The following is a 17,031-nucleotide window of genomic DNA, read 5'->3' on the forward strand; positions in this document are numbered from 1 at the left end:
GGAAACACGATATTCTGGAGATGGGCAGTGGTAAGGAGCCACAAGTGTGTGGAAACCTGGATCACAAAATCCAGGCTACTTGGCGACTTAAGAAACTTGCAGAGCAATTGAAGGTACTTAACTATGGGCAGCATGATGGCGCAGTGGTTAGCACTGCTGCCTCACAGAGCCAGGGACCCAGGTTCAATTCCGGCCTCAGGTCACTGCCGGTGTGGAGTTTGTACATTCTCCCCGTGTCTGCGTGAGCTTCTTCCGGGTGCTTCGGTTTCCTCCCACGCTCTGAAGGTGTGCGGGTTAGGTCAATTGGCCGTGCTAAATTGCCCCTTAGTGCCAGGGGGATTAGCAGGGTAAATACTTGGGGTTATGGGGATAAGGCCGGGTGGGGTGGTTGACAATGCAGACTCGATAAGCCGAATGGCTTCCTTCTGCAAAAGGATTAGACGATTCTGTATACGCAGGCTCAAATAAATATATTGGACTGCTCTGTAAGACATGAGAAAATGAGCCAATCAAACTAATTTTCCCAAATCACCGGCTGTGTTTCCCTCTATGCTGTGTTTGAACAAACGCTCCTGAACATCTTTTCAGCCACAATTTACGATTAGTTCAACTGATCAATTTCCAACCCTGTCAAATAATTTACCGCCTTTGTCAAATTATTGGGAAAATATCTGACGGAACTATGCTATGTTCATCAAACTGCATCTCCAGTCCGCGGGTTGTGTGACTGCTTCTGTGCCATGCCAGCTGTTCACCAAAGCATTCATGCAAATAGGGCCTTTTATATTTGTGATTGGCTCAATATTACGGTTAACTAATGTGCAGCAGCAAGTAAACAACAAATCCCCAGGTGTGTTTACTTCCACAGAAAAACAAGGCCAGAAAGTTGGGGGGGGTGCGGTGAGAGGGGAGGTGGTGGAATGAGATATGCAACTGATAGAGTTTCAGACAATTACTTGAACATCAATTAGCAATTCTCCTTAACCGGGATCTTGGGATCATCTCGTGATACGTATAGCCACACTATACTGTTCTGTGGGGGAAAAATGTCCCTAACTGTCCTGTTCTGACACCATGCACATAGAACCATAGAAAATTACAGGTCAGAAACAAGCCTTTTGGCCTTTCCTGTCTGTGCCGAACCATTTTTTGCCTAGTCCCACTGACCTGCACTCGGACTATAGCCCTCCACACCCCTCTCATCCATGAACCCGTCCAAGTTTTTCTTAATTGGCGTTTCAAATAATTTCATTTATTTGAACAACATTCTTGTGATGATCTCTCTGCCTGAATTAGAGTTGTGGAGTCAGAGAGGAGTACAACATGGAAACAGGCCCTTCAGCCCAACTTGTCCATGCTGCCCTTTCTTTTACCACTAAGTTAGTCCCAATTGCCCACGTTTGGTCCATATCCCTCTGTACCCATCTTACTCATGTAACTTCTTAAAAAAAAGTGTTTAGACAAAATTGTACCCGCCTCTAAGGTGGCACAGTAGCACAGTGGTTAGCACTGCTGCGTCACAGCTCCAGGGACTTGAGTTCGATTCCCAGCTTGGGTCACTGCTTGTGTGGAGTTTGCATGTTCTCCTCATGTCTGCATGGGTTTCTTCCAGGTGCTTCGGTTTCTACCCACAGTCCAAAGATGTGTGGGTTAGGTTGATTGACCGTGCTAAAATTGCCCATAGTGTCTTGAGATGCATAGGTTAGAGGGATTAGTGGCTAAGTGCGAAGGGATATGGGGGTAAGGCCTGGGTGGGATTGTGGTCAGTGCAGACTCGATGGGCCGAATGGCTTCTTTCTGTACTGTAGGATTTCTGTGATTCCACCACTACCTCTGGCAGCTTGTTCCAGACACTCACCGCCCTCTGTGTGAAAACAAATGCCTCTCAGTGCCCTTTTGTATCTCTGCTCCCTCATCTTAAACCTCTGCCCTTTAGTTTTCGACTTCCCTACCTTTGGGAAAAGATGTTGACTATCCAGCTGATCTATGCAACTCATTATTTTATAGAGCTTTCGCAGATCGCCTCCAAGCCTCCGGTTCTCCAGGGAGAAGTGTCCTAGTCTATCCAAATTAGTTTGTGTATTGTTTAACACCATCTTAGCCTTTGATTATTTGTAATCAATTATCAGTTCTTGGGTCGTCCCTTCACATGTTACACAGCCTGTCAACACTTTACACATACTGATTATACTTAACTGCTTGCATCTATTGATTAGCACTGGTGATGACCTGTAAAGACTTGTTATTTAGCCGACCTATGCTGCATTACACTGTCTGTACTTATCTGTTGGCACTCCTGATTACCTGTGAGCATTGGGCTATTGTGCCTTTGTCTGTGTGTTCTGTGCCTGTGCACCTCTCTCTGCTTCACCTGACGAAGGAGCACCCCTCTGAAAGTTTGTGATTTGAAATAAACCTGTTGGACTATAATCTGGTATCTTGTGACCTCTCCTCAATTCTCCAGATGTAACTGATCTTTTCAAGTCTTAAGGGCAGAACGTTTTGGCCCTGTTGCACTGGGGGCATGGCTGTAGGGGAGGCGATGGTGGCCCAGTGGTATTATCGCTAAACTATTAATCCAGAAACTCAGCTAATGTGTTGGGGACCTGGGTTCAAATCCTGCTATGGCAGCTGGTGGAATTTGAATTCAATTAAAACAACTTCTGGAATAAAAACATCTGGAATTAAAACATCATGAAATCACTGTCGATTGTTGGAAAAACCCATCTGGTTCATTAATTTTCTTTAGAGAAGGAAATCCGTCATCCTTACCCGGTCTGGCCTGTGTGTGACTCCAGAGACACAGCATTGTTGTTGATTCTGAAATGGCCAAGCCAGATACTCAGTTTCAAGGGCAACTAAGGATGGGCAATAGATGCTGGCCAGCCAGTGATGCCCATGTCCCACGAATGAATTTTAAAAAATGCAGCAAGCCATTCAAGTGTCCATTGACTTTGTCAGGATTGGAAATTCCCAAGGGTGAAAGGGATGGTAAAGTTTTGCCCCAAGTTCTCTTGGAGACTTGCGGTGCCTCCTTGCTAAATATTGGATTATATTCTCTATTATTTTGGGGAACGGGGAAGTTGGGCAATTAGGAAGGACGAAACAGCATTGATGTAAAAATGATTAGCACGGCCCTTGAGCCTCTCCTTTAGATACAATGCCAGAGAGTGCAATACCAAACATTTCAGTGAGAAACGGGCAAAATACATCTCAAATTTGATTGTCTGCTAGGATTGTTCATACAGGTATAACGGGGAAGTAGGGAGTGACAACTAAGAAACATTGAGGGCGATTTTACCAGCTCACCCAGCCCATCGATGGCTGGGGCCTGCCGGTAAAATCGCCCATATAGCCAAAATATCAGGTTTGCACCCGATTTCTTGCCGCTCGCGATCTTGTTGGCACCGAATATTGGGCGCATCCATTCAGCCTCCTGCCCATGAGAGGCAGAATAACTTATTGACATATATGTTAAGACTCATTTCCACGTGATTAACAAGCCCAGGACGCAGTTGTCTCAGTGCACTTGCCTTTGCAGTCTTGCCGGGAAAGGTTCTTTCTGGCGATGAAAACGCAACATCCACACAAACAGGCTGGCTGGTGATTTAAGCCCTTCCCCAATTCTTTTTCAGGCACTATTTTTCCCACCTGCCCTGGACTTAGAATTTTTTTGGTAAGATTGCTCCCATTGACTTTAACTTTGGGAGCTGTTGTATTTTAAAGGCTACAATTTATTTTCTTGAGGTAATGCACTGGAAGGTCTAATACAGATAGGAAATATACAGTAAATGGCAGAACCCTTAGGAGTATTGATAGCAAAGGGATCTGGGTGTACAGGTACACAGGTCACAAAGTGGCAATGCAGGTGGAGAAGGTAGCCAAGAAAGCATATGGCATGCTTGCCTTCATCGGCCGGGGCATTGCCAAGTCATGTTGCAGCTTTATAGAACCTTAGTTAGGCTGCACTCGGAATATAGTGTTCAGTTCTGGTTGCCACACTACCGGAAGGATGTGGAGCCTCTGGAGAAGGTACAGAAAAGATTTACTAGGATGTTGCCTGGTGTGGAGGACATCAGCTATGAGGAGAGGTAGGAGAAACTTGGTTTGCTCTCACTGAAATGATGGAGGTTGAGGGGGCGACCTGATAGAAGTCTACAAGATTGAGAGGCATGGACAGAATGGATAGTTGGAAGCTTTTTCCCAGGGTGGACCAGTCAATTACTAGGGGGCACAGGTTTAAAGGGCAAGGTTTAATGGAGTAATGAGGCAGACTTTTTTACACAGAGTAGTGGGTGTCTGGAACTTGTAGCCGGGGAATTAATGGAAGCGGATACGGTAGTATCTTGACAAATACATGAATAGGAAGAGAATAGAGGGACATGGCCACAAGAAGGATAGGAGGTTTTGGGTAAGTCAGGCAGCATGGTTAGTGCAGGTTTGGAGGGCCGAAGGGCCTGTTCCTGTTCTGTAATCTTCTTTGTTCTTTGTTCTAAAAAGGACCAGTGAATGCACATTTTAGCAACTCTCTAACTTGGTTTAACCTGGTTCATGGAAAACAAAATGACAGCTGTGTTAATTTACATGGTTTAATAGCTCTTGTAACCCATCTGTTTATCATTTTCGAGTTTTATATATGGCATGTTTAATAGTCCCTGTTTACTTTTCTCCTGCGTTTTAATAGCTTTGTCTTTCCTGGTCCATGAGACAAATTTGTTCTTTTCTAATTTTCTCTGAATGCATCCCTCATTCTTCGTCAGTGTGTGTGCACACAGTTTGCCACTCGTGCTTCCAAATTCATTTTAAATATATTTGGAGTTGTTTAGAATCACTACAATGCAGAAGAAGACTATTCAGCCCAGAAAACCTGCACCAACAATCCCAGCCAGATCCTATCCTCGTAATCCTATGCATTTACCCTGCTAATCCTCCTGACACTAAGGGGCAATTTAGCATGACCAACCCATCTAACCTGCGCATCTTTGGAGTGTGGGAGGAAACCAGTACCCAGAGGAAACCCACGCAGACACGAGGAGAATGTGGGGGGAAACTCCACACGGACAATTACCCAAGACTGGAATTGAACCTGGGTTCTTGGTGCTGTGAGGCAACAGTGCTAACCACTGTGCATTGTGCTGCCCATGTATATTGTCTTGGGCTGCCATCACCATGGTTTGTGCTTGTTGCTCGTTACTTGATTGGTCTTTGAGGTTTCTCCTACTCTGAGTGATTTTGGAGAAAATCGACATTTTAACTTCTCTTGAAACTATTCATGTGGGACTTTTAACATCCCCAGACTGTGCTGCGACTTGTTCCCTTGTAGCTTTTTGGTCATCTGACCTTGGTGCCATGCTTACATCATCATTAACACACTTGTCGAATTAACATGACTGTTGACCCTTTGAGAATAAACTTGGGTGACTCTGTGTGCAGTTTTCTCTTCATCTTGCTTACTGCTTACTTTTTCAGAGACTGGCTGTGGTCAACAACATCCCATGTTTGGCATCATCGGTCAGCCTTTGGTGTTTCCTTCTTTGTGGTCAGGGAAGGAATTCTCTGGCTGTTCAGGCTGGTCGGATTCTCCAGTACAGCTGGCAGTGCATCCCCACCCCCCCAGTGAGTTTTGGGGTGGCATCAGTGGGACCAGAGAATCCTGTTGCCAGTGAACAACGTACTACCCTCCACCCAGAAACACGCAGCTGGGAGGCTGGAGAATTCCCCTCCTCCCCGAGATAGTCCAAGAATGATCTCTACACTTTCAATATAGAATACGTTTTGCATTGCCAAAGGACAAAATAATTAGTTGTGTTACATAGAGGAGCTGTGATATGGGTAAAAATCCTTGTGCCAACTGGTAATCAGTGAAATTTCTGTTTCATCCTGCATTCTATACAGTCCTAGCCTTTGCTGTTGTAATTATTCCAACTAATAAGTTAAATAACTTGGAAGCATAGTCACCTGAGATACACCCATTGCATGTATTCTGAGTGAAAAATTTCCATTTCCCACTCCAGGATTCATCAAGGTTTGCGTTGATTCGAGTTCTGATACTCCTATATTTAACTTGGAAGATGTGTTTTGGCTTGAGCTTAATGCACTTGCATTGAAATGTGAGATTTAAACAACTGGATGGCAAATGTGTGTGGCAAGATTCAACGCTGGCACAAGAAGGGCAGAAGTGTAATCGGTTTAATATTTTATTAAAGGAGCCCTGTGGATGTGGGAAATGATCTGTGGTTTCAGTACTCAAATGGAAGGCAGCCTTCATCCGGACTAGCACAGACTCAGAAGTTGGAGACTTTCTCATATATCCTTTCCCTAAAGGACGTTCTTTGTGGTCAATAACCACTCGATGTACAAACATAGTTATTAGTGGTGGTGTCCAACTTTTCTTGAAGTATTGTGTTACCTAACTGCTTTTGGAGTTATAAGGTAGAACAGGGACTTGGACTCCACAATAATTTCTTTACCGGTTTGTTCTAACGTTTTGAAGGAATTAAAGTAATGCCCTTCCAGTGAAGGGACAAAGCAGTGAATTTGGATCGATCTCTGCCACAATCATTTCTCTTTATTCTTATAATTAATGCACATTGCAGGACTATACTGGATAAACGTTACGCAAAAGTGCAGTGAAAAATTTGAGATAACCTTGTTCCTCAGTTTACTGGCAAAACAACGTGAGGTGGGAGTGTTACTTTAATCTGGAAGGCACTGCCTTAAAGGATAGTGGAAACAAATCCAACTGTAGCTTTCAAAATGGAGCAATATCAATACTTGAAAGGGAAAAGATTGCAGGGTAATGGAGAAATGGCAATGTAACAAAAATTGAATGTCTCAAAGCATCTAACAAAAGGTGACTTTTGAAATATAGTCACCTGTCGTGATGTGTAAAACATTAGGATGGAAACTTCCCAGAATTTGATTAAGTGTCATTTTTGGTATGAAAACCGGAGTGAACCCCACCAGCAATTTAGACAGGAATTGGTGGACACTTGAAAAAGGTATGTTTTCTGGAGAATAATGCTGTGCTGGTTGGATGGCAGAAACACAGCCCCACAGAATCATCTGAGCAGTTCATGCAAAGGGATGCTGCATTGAAATGGCTCCACAACACTTGCTCCCAGTCCAGCCAAAAGGATGGCAGCAAGAAAGCCAGCTGCCAGGTTTATGTTCATAGTATCTGTGTGGAGCATCACAATCCCTTTCCCCACTGAAAGTCATCATCACCCTTCAGCATTGAATGGGCAGCTAGCATTCAGGGATTGCCCATCACCAGCATCCCCGCAGGTTCATAGGAGGGGCCTTGTCCAGAAGGGTCATCCAAGTATCCTCCCCTAATCCTGGATCTCCTGGAGCTGTGTCGTGATGAGGGAGTCTCTAGCCCTCCCGTCCAAGCTCATGGAACCACTGTAGGCTTTCGATAGGGTCTTGGGTTTCCTGGTCGTGTCTGGGTGGTCACATTTGGACAGTGAGCTGGATGTAGGAAGTGGGCTTGAGGCCTGCATGCCCTCTCACTGAAAACTGAGGGTAAACTTTGGATGCAGTGCTTTGGGCAGTTGATAGTGTGAAGGGTTAACTCCAGAGGGCTCCCACCCAACCCCCTCCATCTCCCCACCGAGGAGAGGCTCCGACAAGAAATTGACATGTGAGCACTCATCCACCCAAATCTCATGCAGCCCAGCTGAAACAGAACATGTGACCCTCACCCTGGCACCCCTCACAAGGGCAATCACAATCATCTGGGTGGTATCCTCTTCTTGATCATGCATGCATGTGCACATGTGGTGCGCGCACACACACACACACACACACACACACACAATCTTGCACCCTACGCCACGTGCATACAACGCACACACAACTGATCTGTACCTTCTCCCCTGTTGGGACACGAATGTGCATGCACATACACATTGCCTGTACCTGCTCTTGGGAATCTCTGGTGGATAATACATATGCACTCGCCTCCAATCTTCCTCTCGGAGGTTATGGTGCCAGGGTTCCATTCTTCAAAGGCAGCAGTGATTTGGCTAGGTGGAATTATACACCAAGAGCAGATGGTGTGTTATGATGCCCATTAATACCATGCGTAATACATGAAATCAAGCCTTCCTGGGCGGAAACCTGACTACATAGCAGGGCTGGGGGGAGGTGGAAAGATTGCAAACCGAAACTTCGCCATTGAGAACCACATTTTGGCATCTGGTGAGATTTAGCAGCCATTATAGGAAGTTTGCCCGTGGCTAATGCAGCCACCGGATCGCGGCCATAGTGACCAATCTGTACTCAGCAAAGTCCCACAAAATGTTGACTGCAGTTGAACCGTATAATCACAAAACTGTGCATCACCAAATACATTCATTACTCAAAACATTTTACACTTGCAAGAAATGAAGGCTAAGGATGTTATTTCATATCATCAATCAATTTATGAAGCTTCGAGTTGCTGCAAATATTTCTAGTGCGTACCGACTGCATTCAGTATTCGTTTTCAGAGCTGAGGCAAATTGACTTAAAAAATGGGAAATGTTCTGAATCTTTTAATGTAGGACCGTGATTCCAAGCATTGGTGATGATAAACCATGGCTCACAGATGTCCGGAGGAAAAAAAACTGTGAATTTTAAGATCAAATCACAAGAGCTCGCTGATTCATTATCTGCAAGCTAGATTTATGTGATATGGATTTATATTACAGATATGATCATGTGTCAGCTCTTGGGATCACCTTAGTTTTCTACCACAGGGTCACAGTTTGAAAGAGTTAACAGTATAACATTTCATTTACACACAGTTGGAGGTTGGAATCACAAAAGCAAAACGTTTTATGTTATCACACCTGAATGTAGAGCTATATACTATCTATACCAGAAATCGTTTAAAAACTAGAAGCTATTGGTGCTAATGTTCAATTTTGATGTTTGGGCAATAACCTGGGACAAGATTCCGGTGTCTTCAAGTGAGTGATCTGCTCTATCAGGTTATTGCCCAGAAGACTAAATTGAAAATCCCCTCCCTCCCCCACAATGCCACTACCATCGTGCACCATACAAGAAAGAATGACCTTTTACACTATGCACATCCTGAGGCCATGCTACATGGGTCATCTCTAGAGTGTCATCATTGTTGTTGTGTAGGCAACACCTTGACCAATCAGAGTCCACTTGCCAACCTTCCATCACCCTCTTCTCATACAGAACAAAGTTGTTGTTTTACCCTGGTATCAGCTAGAAAGACGTGCTGGTTAGGTATGTTGGCCGTGCTAAATTCTCTCTCATTGTACCTGAACAAATGCCAGAGTGTGGCGATTAGGGGATTTTCACAGTAACTTCATTAGTGTTTTAATGTAAGCCTACTTGTGACACAAATAAACTCAATAATAAATGATTGCCCTGACGAGTGCAAGATGAAAAGCTTTGACAGTACGTCTTTTTTTCGGCATTACTCAAATGTTACTTTATTTAGAAACACAGAAACTGGAAGCAAGAGTAGGCCATTTGGTCCTTCGAGCCTGCTCTGCCATTCATTTTGATCATTGCTGATCATTGAATTCAATATCCTGATGTCCCATCCCCTCTCATCCCTTGATCCCTTTAGCTCCAAGAGCTATATCTAATTTCTTCTTGAAATCAGTCTTGGCCTCAACTACATTCTGTGGAAGTGAATTCCACACATTCACCACTCTCTGGATGAAGAAATTTCTCCTCGCCTCAATTCTGAAAGGTTAACTCCTTATCCTCAAACTATGACCCCTACTTCTGGAGTTTGGCTGAACTGTTTTGTGTTTTAACATTCCATATATCAAAAGGCACAAATAAGTCTTTCAACCTCCCTTCATAGCTGAGTCTTTGTAGAATGAAGCATCGTGGTTTAACCCTATTATATAGGTTTTATCCACAACATTGAGTGCAAGCAATAAGAATGTGCTTCTACAAATTGAAGATCACTGACTTTAATATTAAATCAAATACAGCATCTTTGAACATAAGTTTGCCAATAGCCAGAGAATGCAATGTGAAACAGGTAACAAGAAGAGCAAAGTTTAACAATTCTGCTCAGGAATTTGAGTTGAATTTGGCAATTGATGGAAATGTGGATGAGGGAAACTATTGAATTTATCTCTTGAATTCAGATCAACATCCATCTGACCAGTAGGACGGGAGTGGGTAAAATTAGTCTCTGCTGGGAGCACTAAACACACTTGTAGTGAATTAGAAACCTGTTTTACATGGTATTTTATTAAATTAAAGTCAATGGGCACAAGAAGGAACACGTAGTGTGGGTTGCCAATATATGATGAGCGTGCATTGTTACACTGCTCATTAATTGTGTTTAACAGGATCAGGATTTTACTGGATTGGGGGGGGGGGTTCTATTTTTGAGTTTTGGTGGTGTGCAAATAGTTGATGGGACTTATTTGAGCCCTGATTTTTTTTTTGAAAAAAACTGAAAATACAACTGCCGGGCTAATTTGTAATGCATATCATAGAATCCCTCCTGTGCAGAAGAAGGCCATTCGACCCATCAAGTCTGTACTGACTCTCCAAAAGAGCACCTTATTCAGGCCACTGCCCCCCCTCCCATTTTATTCACCAAACTCCAGTATATTTACCATTGCAAAAAGATGTGCGGGTTAGCTGGATTGGCCATGATAAATTGTCTCAGGGAGATTAGCAGGGTAAATAGGTGGGGTTACAGGAATAGGGCCTGGATGGGATTGTTGTCAGTGTGGATTTGATGGGCTGAATGGCCTCCTTCTGCGCTGCATGGATTTTATGATTCTAAATCACTGAACCATCACATCTTGGGACACTATGAGGAAATTTAGCATGACCAATCCACGTAACCTGCACATCTTTGGACCATAGGAGGAAACCGGAGCACCCGGAGAAAACCCACGCAGACAGTGGTGGGGGGGGTTACATGCAAACTCCATACTGGCAGTGACCCGAGGTCGGAATCGAACTGTAGTCCCTGGTGCTGTGAAGCAGCACTGCTAACCACTGTGCCATCCACAAACTCATTCTTTCATATTTATTTATAGAATTGTGTAAAGATTGGCTCCAGTTCCATCCTTTCCAGAACAGAATATACTGCATTACTGGTGAAAACCTATTCCAGTCCTGAGGTCACTGGTTATTTTCACTTGGTTTTGCATTAGCAACCGTCTCCAATGAAATTGTCAGATTTGTGAAGAATGCGGACTGAGCTGAATCAGTTTAACAAGAAAGTATGTTTCTGGCAGCCAACCAGAATTTGTAAACATTGTCCAAACATGGAATGAAAGCTGTATTAAAGCAGCTTCTGTTTTGTTCTCTTCCTTCCCCCATTTGTGTCTCAATGTCCGATAAGGACACAACATAAAAGGGAGTGAGATGCAGGCAAACTGAGTGGGCAAGTCCACCTTACAAAACTCTCTCTCCCGGCGTGAATCGACATGAAAGATAAATCAAAAATAGGAATTTGAATGAGTTGATCTGAATCTGCAAATGCCGTGTTCTGTTCTCTTTATAGATAATGATGTGTTTGGGAATTACTGACGCACCAATGTTTAGTTTTTACCAACTTGAATGTAGTTTTCTGTGCAATTATTTCTATTTAACCTGTGGTAATTTCACTGGTAATTTCAATGTTCAAATTTTTGTTATTGTGCAGGATCTTAGCCACTGTTGGAACAGACTTTGATCTGAGGACCTTGAGGGCTGTTCGAGTACTACGACCATTGAAACTTGTATCAGGAATTCCAAGTATGTTGAACAACTAGCTGACGTTTTTAAATTAGCTTTTTACCTGTCTAAGAATTAGCATTGCACATTCTGTAGGCACGTTTCATTTTTGATATTAGAAGCACCTACATCAAATACAGCTGTAGAATCTAACAATGTAGGAACTCTCTGTGGTACTGTCCAATTTTCTGTTTTTTCATGCTGCTTGTCAGCAACAACACCCAAAAATGCAACATTTATTTTCACCTGTACGCATCCAGCTTTATCTCACCACCTCTTCTTCCAACTGTTGCTAAATTATGAGACTGCTTATTCCATGTCCAATATTGATTGAGCAAAAACTTCTTTAATGGGCCAACTGAAACCATAGTTTTTGGTTCAAAGTCAATTCAAGGTTGGCTCAGCAGTGCCAGCCAATCACCGCCCCGCCTCTCCATCATCAGTAAAGTGAGCAGTGCTACCAAGCATCAATTTTTCAGCAATGGTGTGTTCACAGGCACTCAGTTTGTGTTCCACGAGGGCCATTCAGCTCCTGACCTCACCACAGCCTTGGTCTGAACATTGACAAAAGAGGTGAGGTGAGAGCGACAGCCCTTGACTGAGTGTGGCATCGAGGAGCCCGAATAAAACTGGAGTCAGTGGGAATCAGGAGAACATTCTTCACTAGTGGGGGCCCAGCGGTACAAAGGTTGTGGTTTTGCAGGTCAACCAACTTATTCCCAGGACATGGCTGCAGGACTTTCTCAGGCTAGTTTCCCAGGCCCCATTGCTGCTTCATCAATGATCTTCCTGCCATCAGTAGTGGTGGTGTTCACATAATGTTCAGCAGTCTTTGCAACTCCTCAGAGACTGAAGCAGTCCATGGCCATATGCAGCAAGACCTGGACAACACTCAGACTTGGGCTGATATCACATTGCTAGGCAATAAGCATCTCCAGTGAGAGAGAATCCAAACATTTCCCCTTGGCATTCAGTAGTATTACCATCATTGAATCTCCCATTATCAGCCTCCTGCGGGCTACTATTGACCAGAAACTGAACAGGCACTGGGGCTACAAGTGCAGTTTAGAGGCTGGGAATACTGTGGTGAGCAACTTAATCTCCTGACTCTCCAAATTGTGCCCAGTATCTCCAAGGCACAAGTCAGGAGCATCATGGAATTCTTCCCAATTGCCTGGATGGGCGCAGCTCCAACAGCCCCCCAAGAAGCTCAACACAGTCCAGGACAAAGCTGCCTACTTGATTCACACCCCTTTCACGACCTTCGACATTCACTCTCACTGTCACTGGTGCACAGTAGTGGCAGTGTGCACCATTTACAAGATGCAATGCAGCTACTCAGTAATGCTGGATGGGCAATATATGCCAGGTCTAGCCAGTTACACCCACATCTCATGAAAGAATGAAAAAAAAAGCTCCTTGAAACTCAGTTCTTAAGCATTTAGTCATCTACCTCAATATTTCCTTATCAGGCTGCATGTCAAGTTTTGTTTCATAATGCTCCTGTGAAGTGCCTTGAGATTTCTTACTAGGTTAAAGCACTGGATAAATACAAGTTGTTGTTGATTTTGAACAGTGAATTATCCCTTTCTTTTTGCAATCTCCACCACCCTATAATTTTTCAGGATAGTAACACTCAGCAAATTCTGGCCTCCTGACAATCCCAATTTTGATTGTGGGGAGACAGGAATGTAGTGGCATTGTCACTGGGCTAATAATCCAGAGACCCAGGGTAATGTTCTGGGGCCCCAGGTTCAAATCCCAGCATAGCAGGTGGTGACGTTTGAACTCGATAAAAGTCTGGAATCAAAAGCCTACGAATGATCATAAACCATTGTTGATTGTTGCAGAAACCCATCTGGCTCACTATTTAGGGAAGGAAATCTGTCTACATTTGACTCCAGATCCACAGCTTTCTGGTTGACTCTTTAAATGCCCTCTGGAATGGTCTAGCAAGTCAATCAGTTCAAGGGCAGTTAAGGATGGGCAATAAATGCTGGCTCAGCCAGCAAATCCCGTGTCCCATGGACAAATAAAAATCACTCCACCATTGGTGGCCCTGCCTTCAAATGCCGAGACCCTAAATTCAGGAATTACTCGCCTGAACCTCTCTCTCTCTTTCTACCCACTTTACACCTTCAAGTTAAAGCTATGTCTTCGACCAAACTTGTGGTCACCTGACCTAACATCTACCTATCTGACAATGTCACATTTGGGCAGGTTTTTATGGCCTCGCTCAACCCAACACTGGAAATTCCCACCCATAGTCAACGGACCTCCCTGTTGTCTGCTCCTCGCCCACTTCGATTCAATGCCAGACAGGGCAGTAGAATTGCTGCACTAATTTTAAAATGCTTCTTTGAAATACTGTGGGGAAACTTTATTACATTACAGGTGCTGGTTAAATACAGGTTGCTGTTGTTTTGTAGAATCTTAGAACACTATTTTGTTGTTAGAACCACAGAAAACCAAGGTGAAACCTACAATGTATGATTAAATTCCTTCACTAGTCATTAATCACTGCTCCCCTATCAGGGGGTTACTTTTTAACAAAAATAATTCTTTAAATTGCCTAATTCCATAGTGTTTAAATTTATAGTTGTCTTCATGATTAAATCTCCTCTTCAACATTTGTAACATAGCTTGAAGAAAAAGATGATGGCATGATTACGTGTTGTTAAAAATGATTTGTTAACTAGTGCAGTGAATCATCCACTGTTAGGTCAGCTAACAACTAATGTGTTTTACTACCTACCCTTTTCAATCATTTAGATATGAAGAGGTGATGGCCTAGTGGTATTATCGCTAGACTATTAATCCACAAATGATTCTGGGGACCTGGGTTCAAATCCTGCCACAGCAGATGGTGAATTTTGAATTCAGTAAAAAAAAAATCCGGAATTAAGAATCTAATGATGACCATGAAACCATTGTCGATTATCAGAAATGCTCATCTGGTTTGCTAATGACCTTTTAAGGAAGGAAATCGGCCGTCACTATCCGGTCTGGCCTACATGTAACTCCAGAGCCTCAGCAATGTGGTTGACTCTCAATTGCCCTCGGGCAACTAGGGATGGGCAATCTCAGCATCTGTAAAGATGCTGCTTCCCGGCCTTTTGGCTAAGATCAAGTGTAGTATCGACATGCTGCACTTGGTTGAAGTCATTAGGTTACATTGTAGCTTCATTTGAAGCAATTTTTAAAAGCGGCATCTTGGCCTTTTGGCTAAGGCGCAAATGAGATCAAGCCTTGAGGAGGTGCAATGCCTACTCCAATCAGCTTGGATCATGTAGATCAAGCCCAAGGTAGAAGGTGAGAGTCCCGTCTTGTCAGCTCGGATTGGGAACGTCTCAACTTGTTGAGACTCTGAATTGGACTTAATTGGATTGAATTGGATTTTAAAAAAAAATCTAAAGAGAAAAGAGCTGAAGTTTTGAGACCAGATGACCCTTTGTTGAAGCTTTGTCAGACCTGCTGAGATTTTCCAGCATTTTCCCTTTTGGTTTCAGATTCCAGCATCCGCAGTAATTGCTTTTTTATAGGGATGGACAATAAATGCTGGCCAGCCAGTGTTGCCCATGTCTCCCGAATGGATTTAAAAAAAAAATTCTAAAGGGCTGACTTTGCTTGCATTAAAATCTCCAATCGTTTAGCTATTGCTTATTCATTTGCAGACTAAATTCCTCTAGTGTCTATTAAATATCTTTTTCATTCTGTTGACTGCTTTCAAAATGGTAGGTGAAGAAACAACATTGCTCACGTTATTGAGACAAATTATCAATGAAGTTTCATTTCCAGTCTCTTCATATGCTGAGGGGGTTTGCCTTTTCCAGTCACATTAGATGAAACCACATCTGTCTCCTATTTACATTCGAACCTACTCTTTCCCATCCAGCGTTGTTTCTTCTACCAATACCTACTGGCCAGCAACAAGCAGACACTTTCTACGTTGCATAGAATTTTTAATGGCATCTCTGGGCAGAGCCCAGCAGACCACCATCTGTTCACATCGCTTCACTGTTGATTGCAGATCATGTGTGAAGCATGGGGCTTTATTTGCCTTGCGTCTGTGTGTTTGCGCTCAAAGTGTGAGTGATGCTCGGTTCTGAGGTTGGATAAGGGGATAGTGAGGGTAAGGGTTTAAGGTGAGAGAAGAGACATACAAAAGGATCCAGAGGGGCAATTTTTTTCAGAGAGTGGTGAGCGCCTGGAGCAAGCTGCCAGAGGTAGTAATAGAGGCAGGTACAATTTTGACTTTTAAAAGACATTTAGACAGTTACATGAGCAAGATGGGTATAGAGGGATATGGGCCAAATGTGGGCAGTTGGGACTAGCTTAGTGGTTTTAAAAAAGGGCAGCATGGACAAGCTGGGCCGAATGGCTTGTTTCCATGCTGTAAACCTTTATGACTCTATGACTAGCACAGTTTGCCTCTTGTATGCAATTGTCAGCAGTGTATCTTAGAGAACAGCATCAAACGTGTTGATCGAGGCTGACGATGCTTGTGTGATATTGACCATATTAATATTGATCCACTGAGAAATTATTAAAGCTACCTAAACTCAAGAATTTTATTCCACTTTATTCAAAGCTGAATGTGAACGTGGCCTCAGTAGTGAATAGATAATGTCTGACTGACTGAGCCCTACCCAGTTCCACGTGCATTGCTGTTTACTTTCCACAACAGCAACAACATTGCATTTGTGTAGCACCTTTAATGTAGTAAAATGTCATAATCTGCTTCTCGGGAGTGTTATTAAAGAAAAATTGAAATTGAGGCACATTAAGAATGTTAACTCTTTTAATACTGAGGTGTCTCCATAAAAATTATGCCACTGTCAGAGAACACTGTCAATCTACTCACTCCACGTTTCAAACATTGACTGCCCACTCAGGGTGGTTCTCAACCAGCTCACTCCACACCCTAGATCATCGGACCTGTTCCTTTAAAGGGGCTATACCCCCACCGTGTATAACAAGGATGTATTAGGATGGATAACCAAATGCTGGGTTAAAAATGTAGGCTTTAAGGAATGTGCAAAAGGAAGAAAGTCAAGTAGAGAGGTGGAAAGGTTAGGGAGGGAATTCCAGAGCTTAGGGTCCATTGCAACTGAAGGTATAGACACTAATGATAGAGTGATTACAATTGGGGATGTTCAAGAGGCCAGAATTAGAAAGATGCAGCTTCTCAGAGGACTGTGGGGATGAAGCAGATTAAAGGGAGAGAGGAGTCAGGCCATTGAGGGGAAATGAGGATGAGAATTTTAAGACTGAGGCATTACTTAACAGAAAGCCAATGTAGGTCAG

The 17,031-nt window shown here is 43.3% G+C and overlaps 1 protein-coding gene across 1 annotated transcript in view; it reads left to right on the top strand.

Annotated features, from left to right (window-relative positions):
• cacna1ba (calcium channel, voltage-dependent, N type, alpha 1B subunit, a) overlaps window positions 1-17,031 on the top strand; it is a 621,447-nt gene that overhangs the window by 236,591 nt on the left and 367,825 nt on the right. Inside the window, exon 4 of the mRNA XM_080212160.1 lies at window positions 11,654-11,745. Coding sequence (XP_080068286.1) covers window positions 11,654-11,745 — 92 coding nt within the window. The remainder of the gene's footprint in view (window positions 1-11,653; window positions 11,746-17,031) is intronic.

The sequence above is a fragment of the Carcharhinus amblyrhynchos genome, chromosome 25 (genome assembly GCF_965287045.1).
Source record: "Carcharhinus amblyrhynchos chromosome 25, sCarAmb.v2.hapA, whole genome shotgun sequence".
In the NCBI taxonomy this organism is placed as follows: Eukaryota; Metazoa; Chordata; class Chondrichthyes; order Carcharhiniformes; family Carcharhinidae; genus Carcharhinus; species Carcharhinus amblyrhynchos.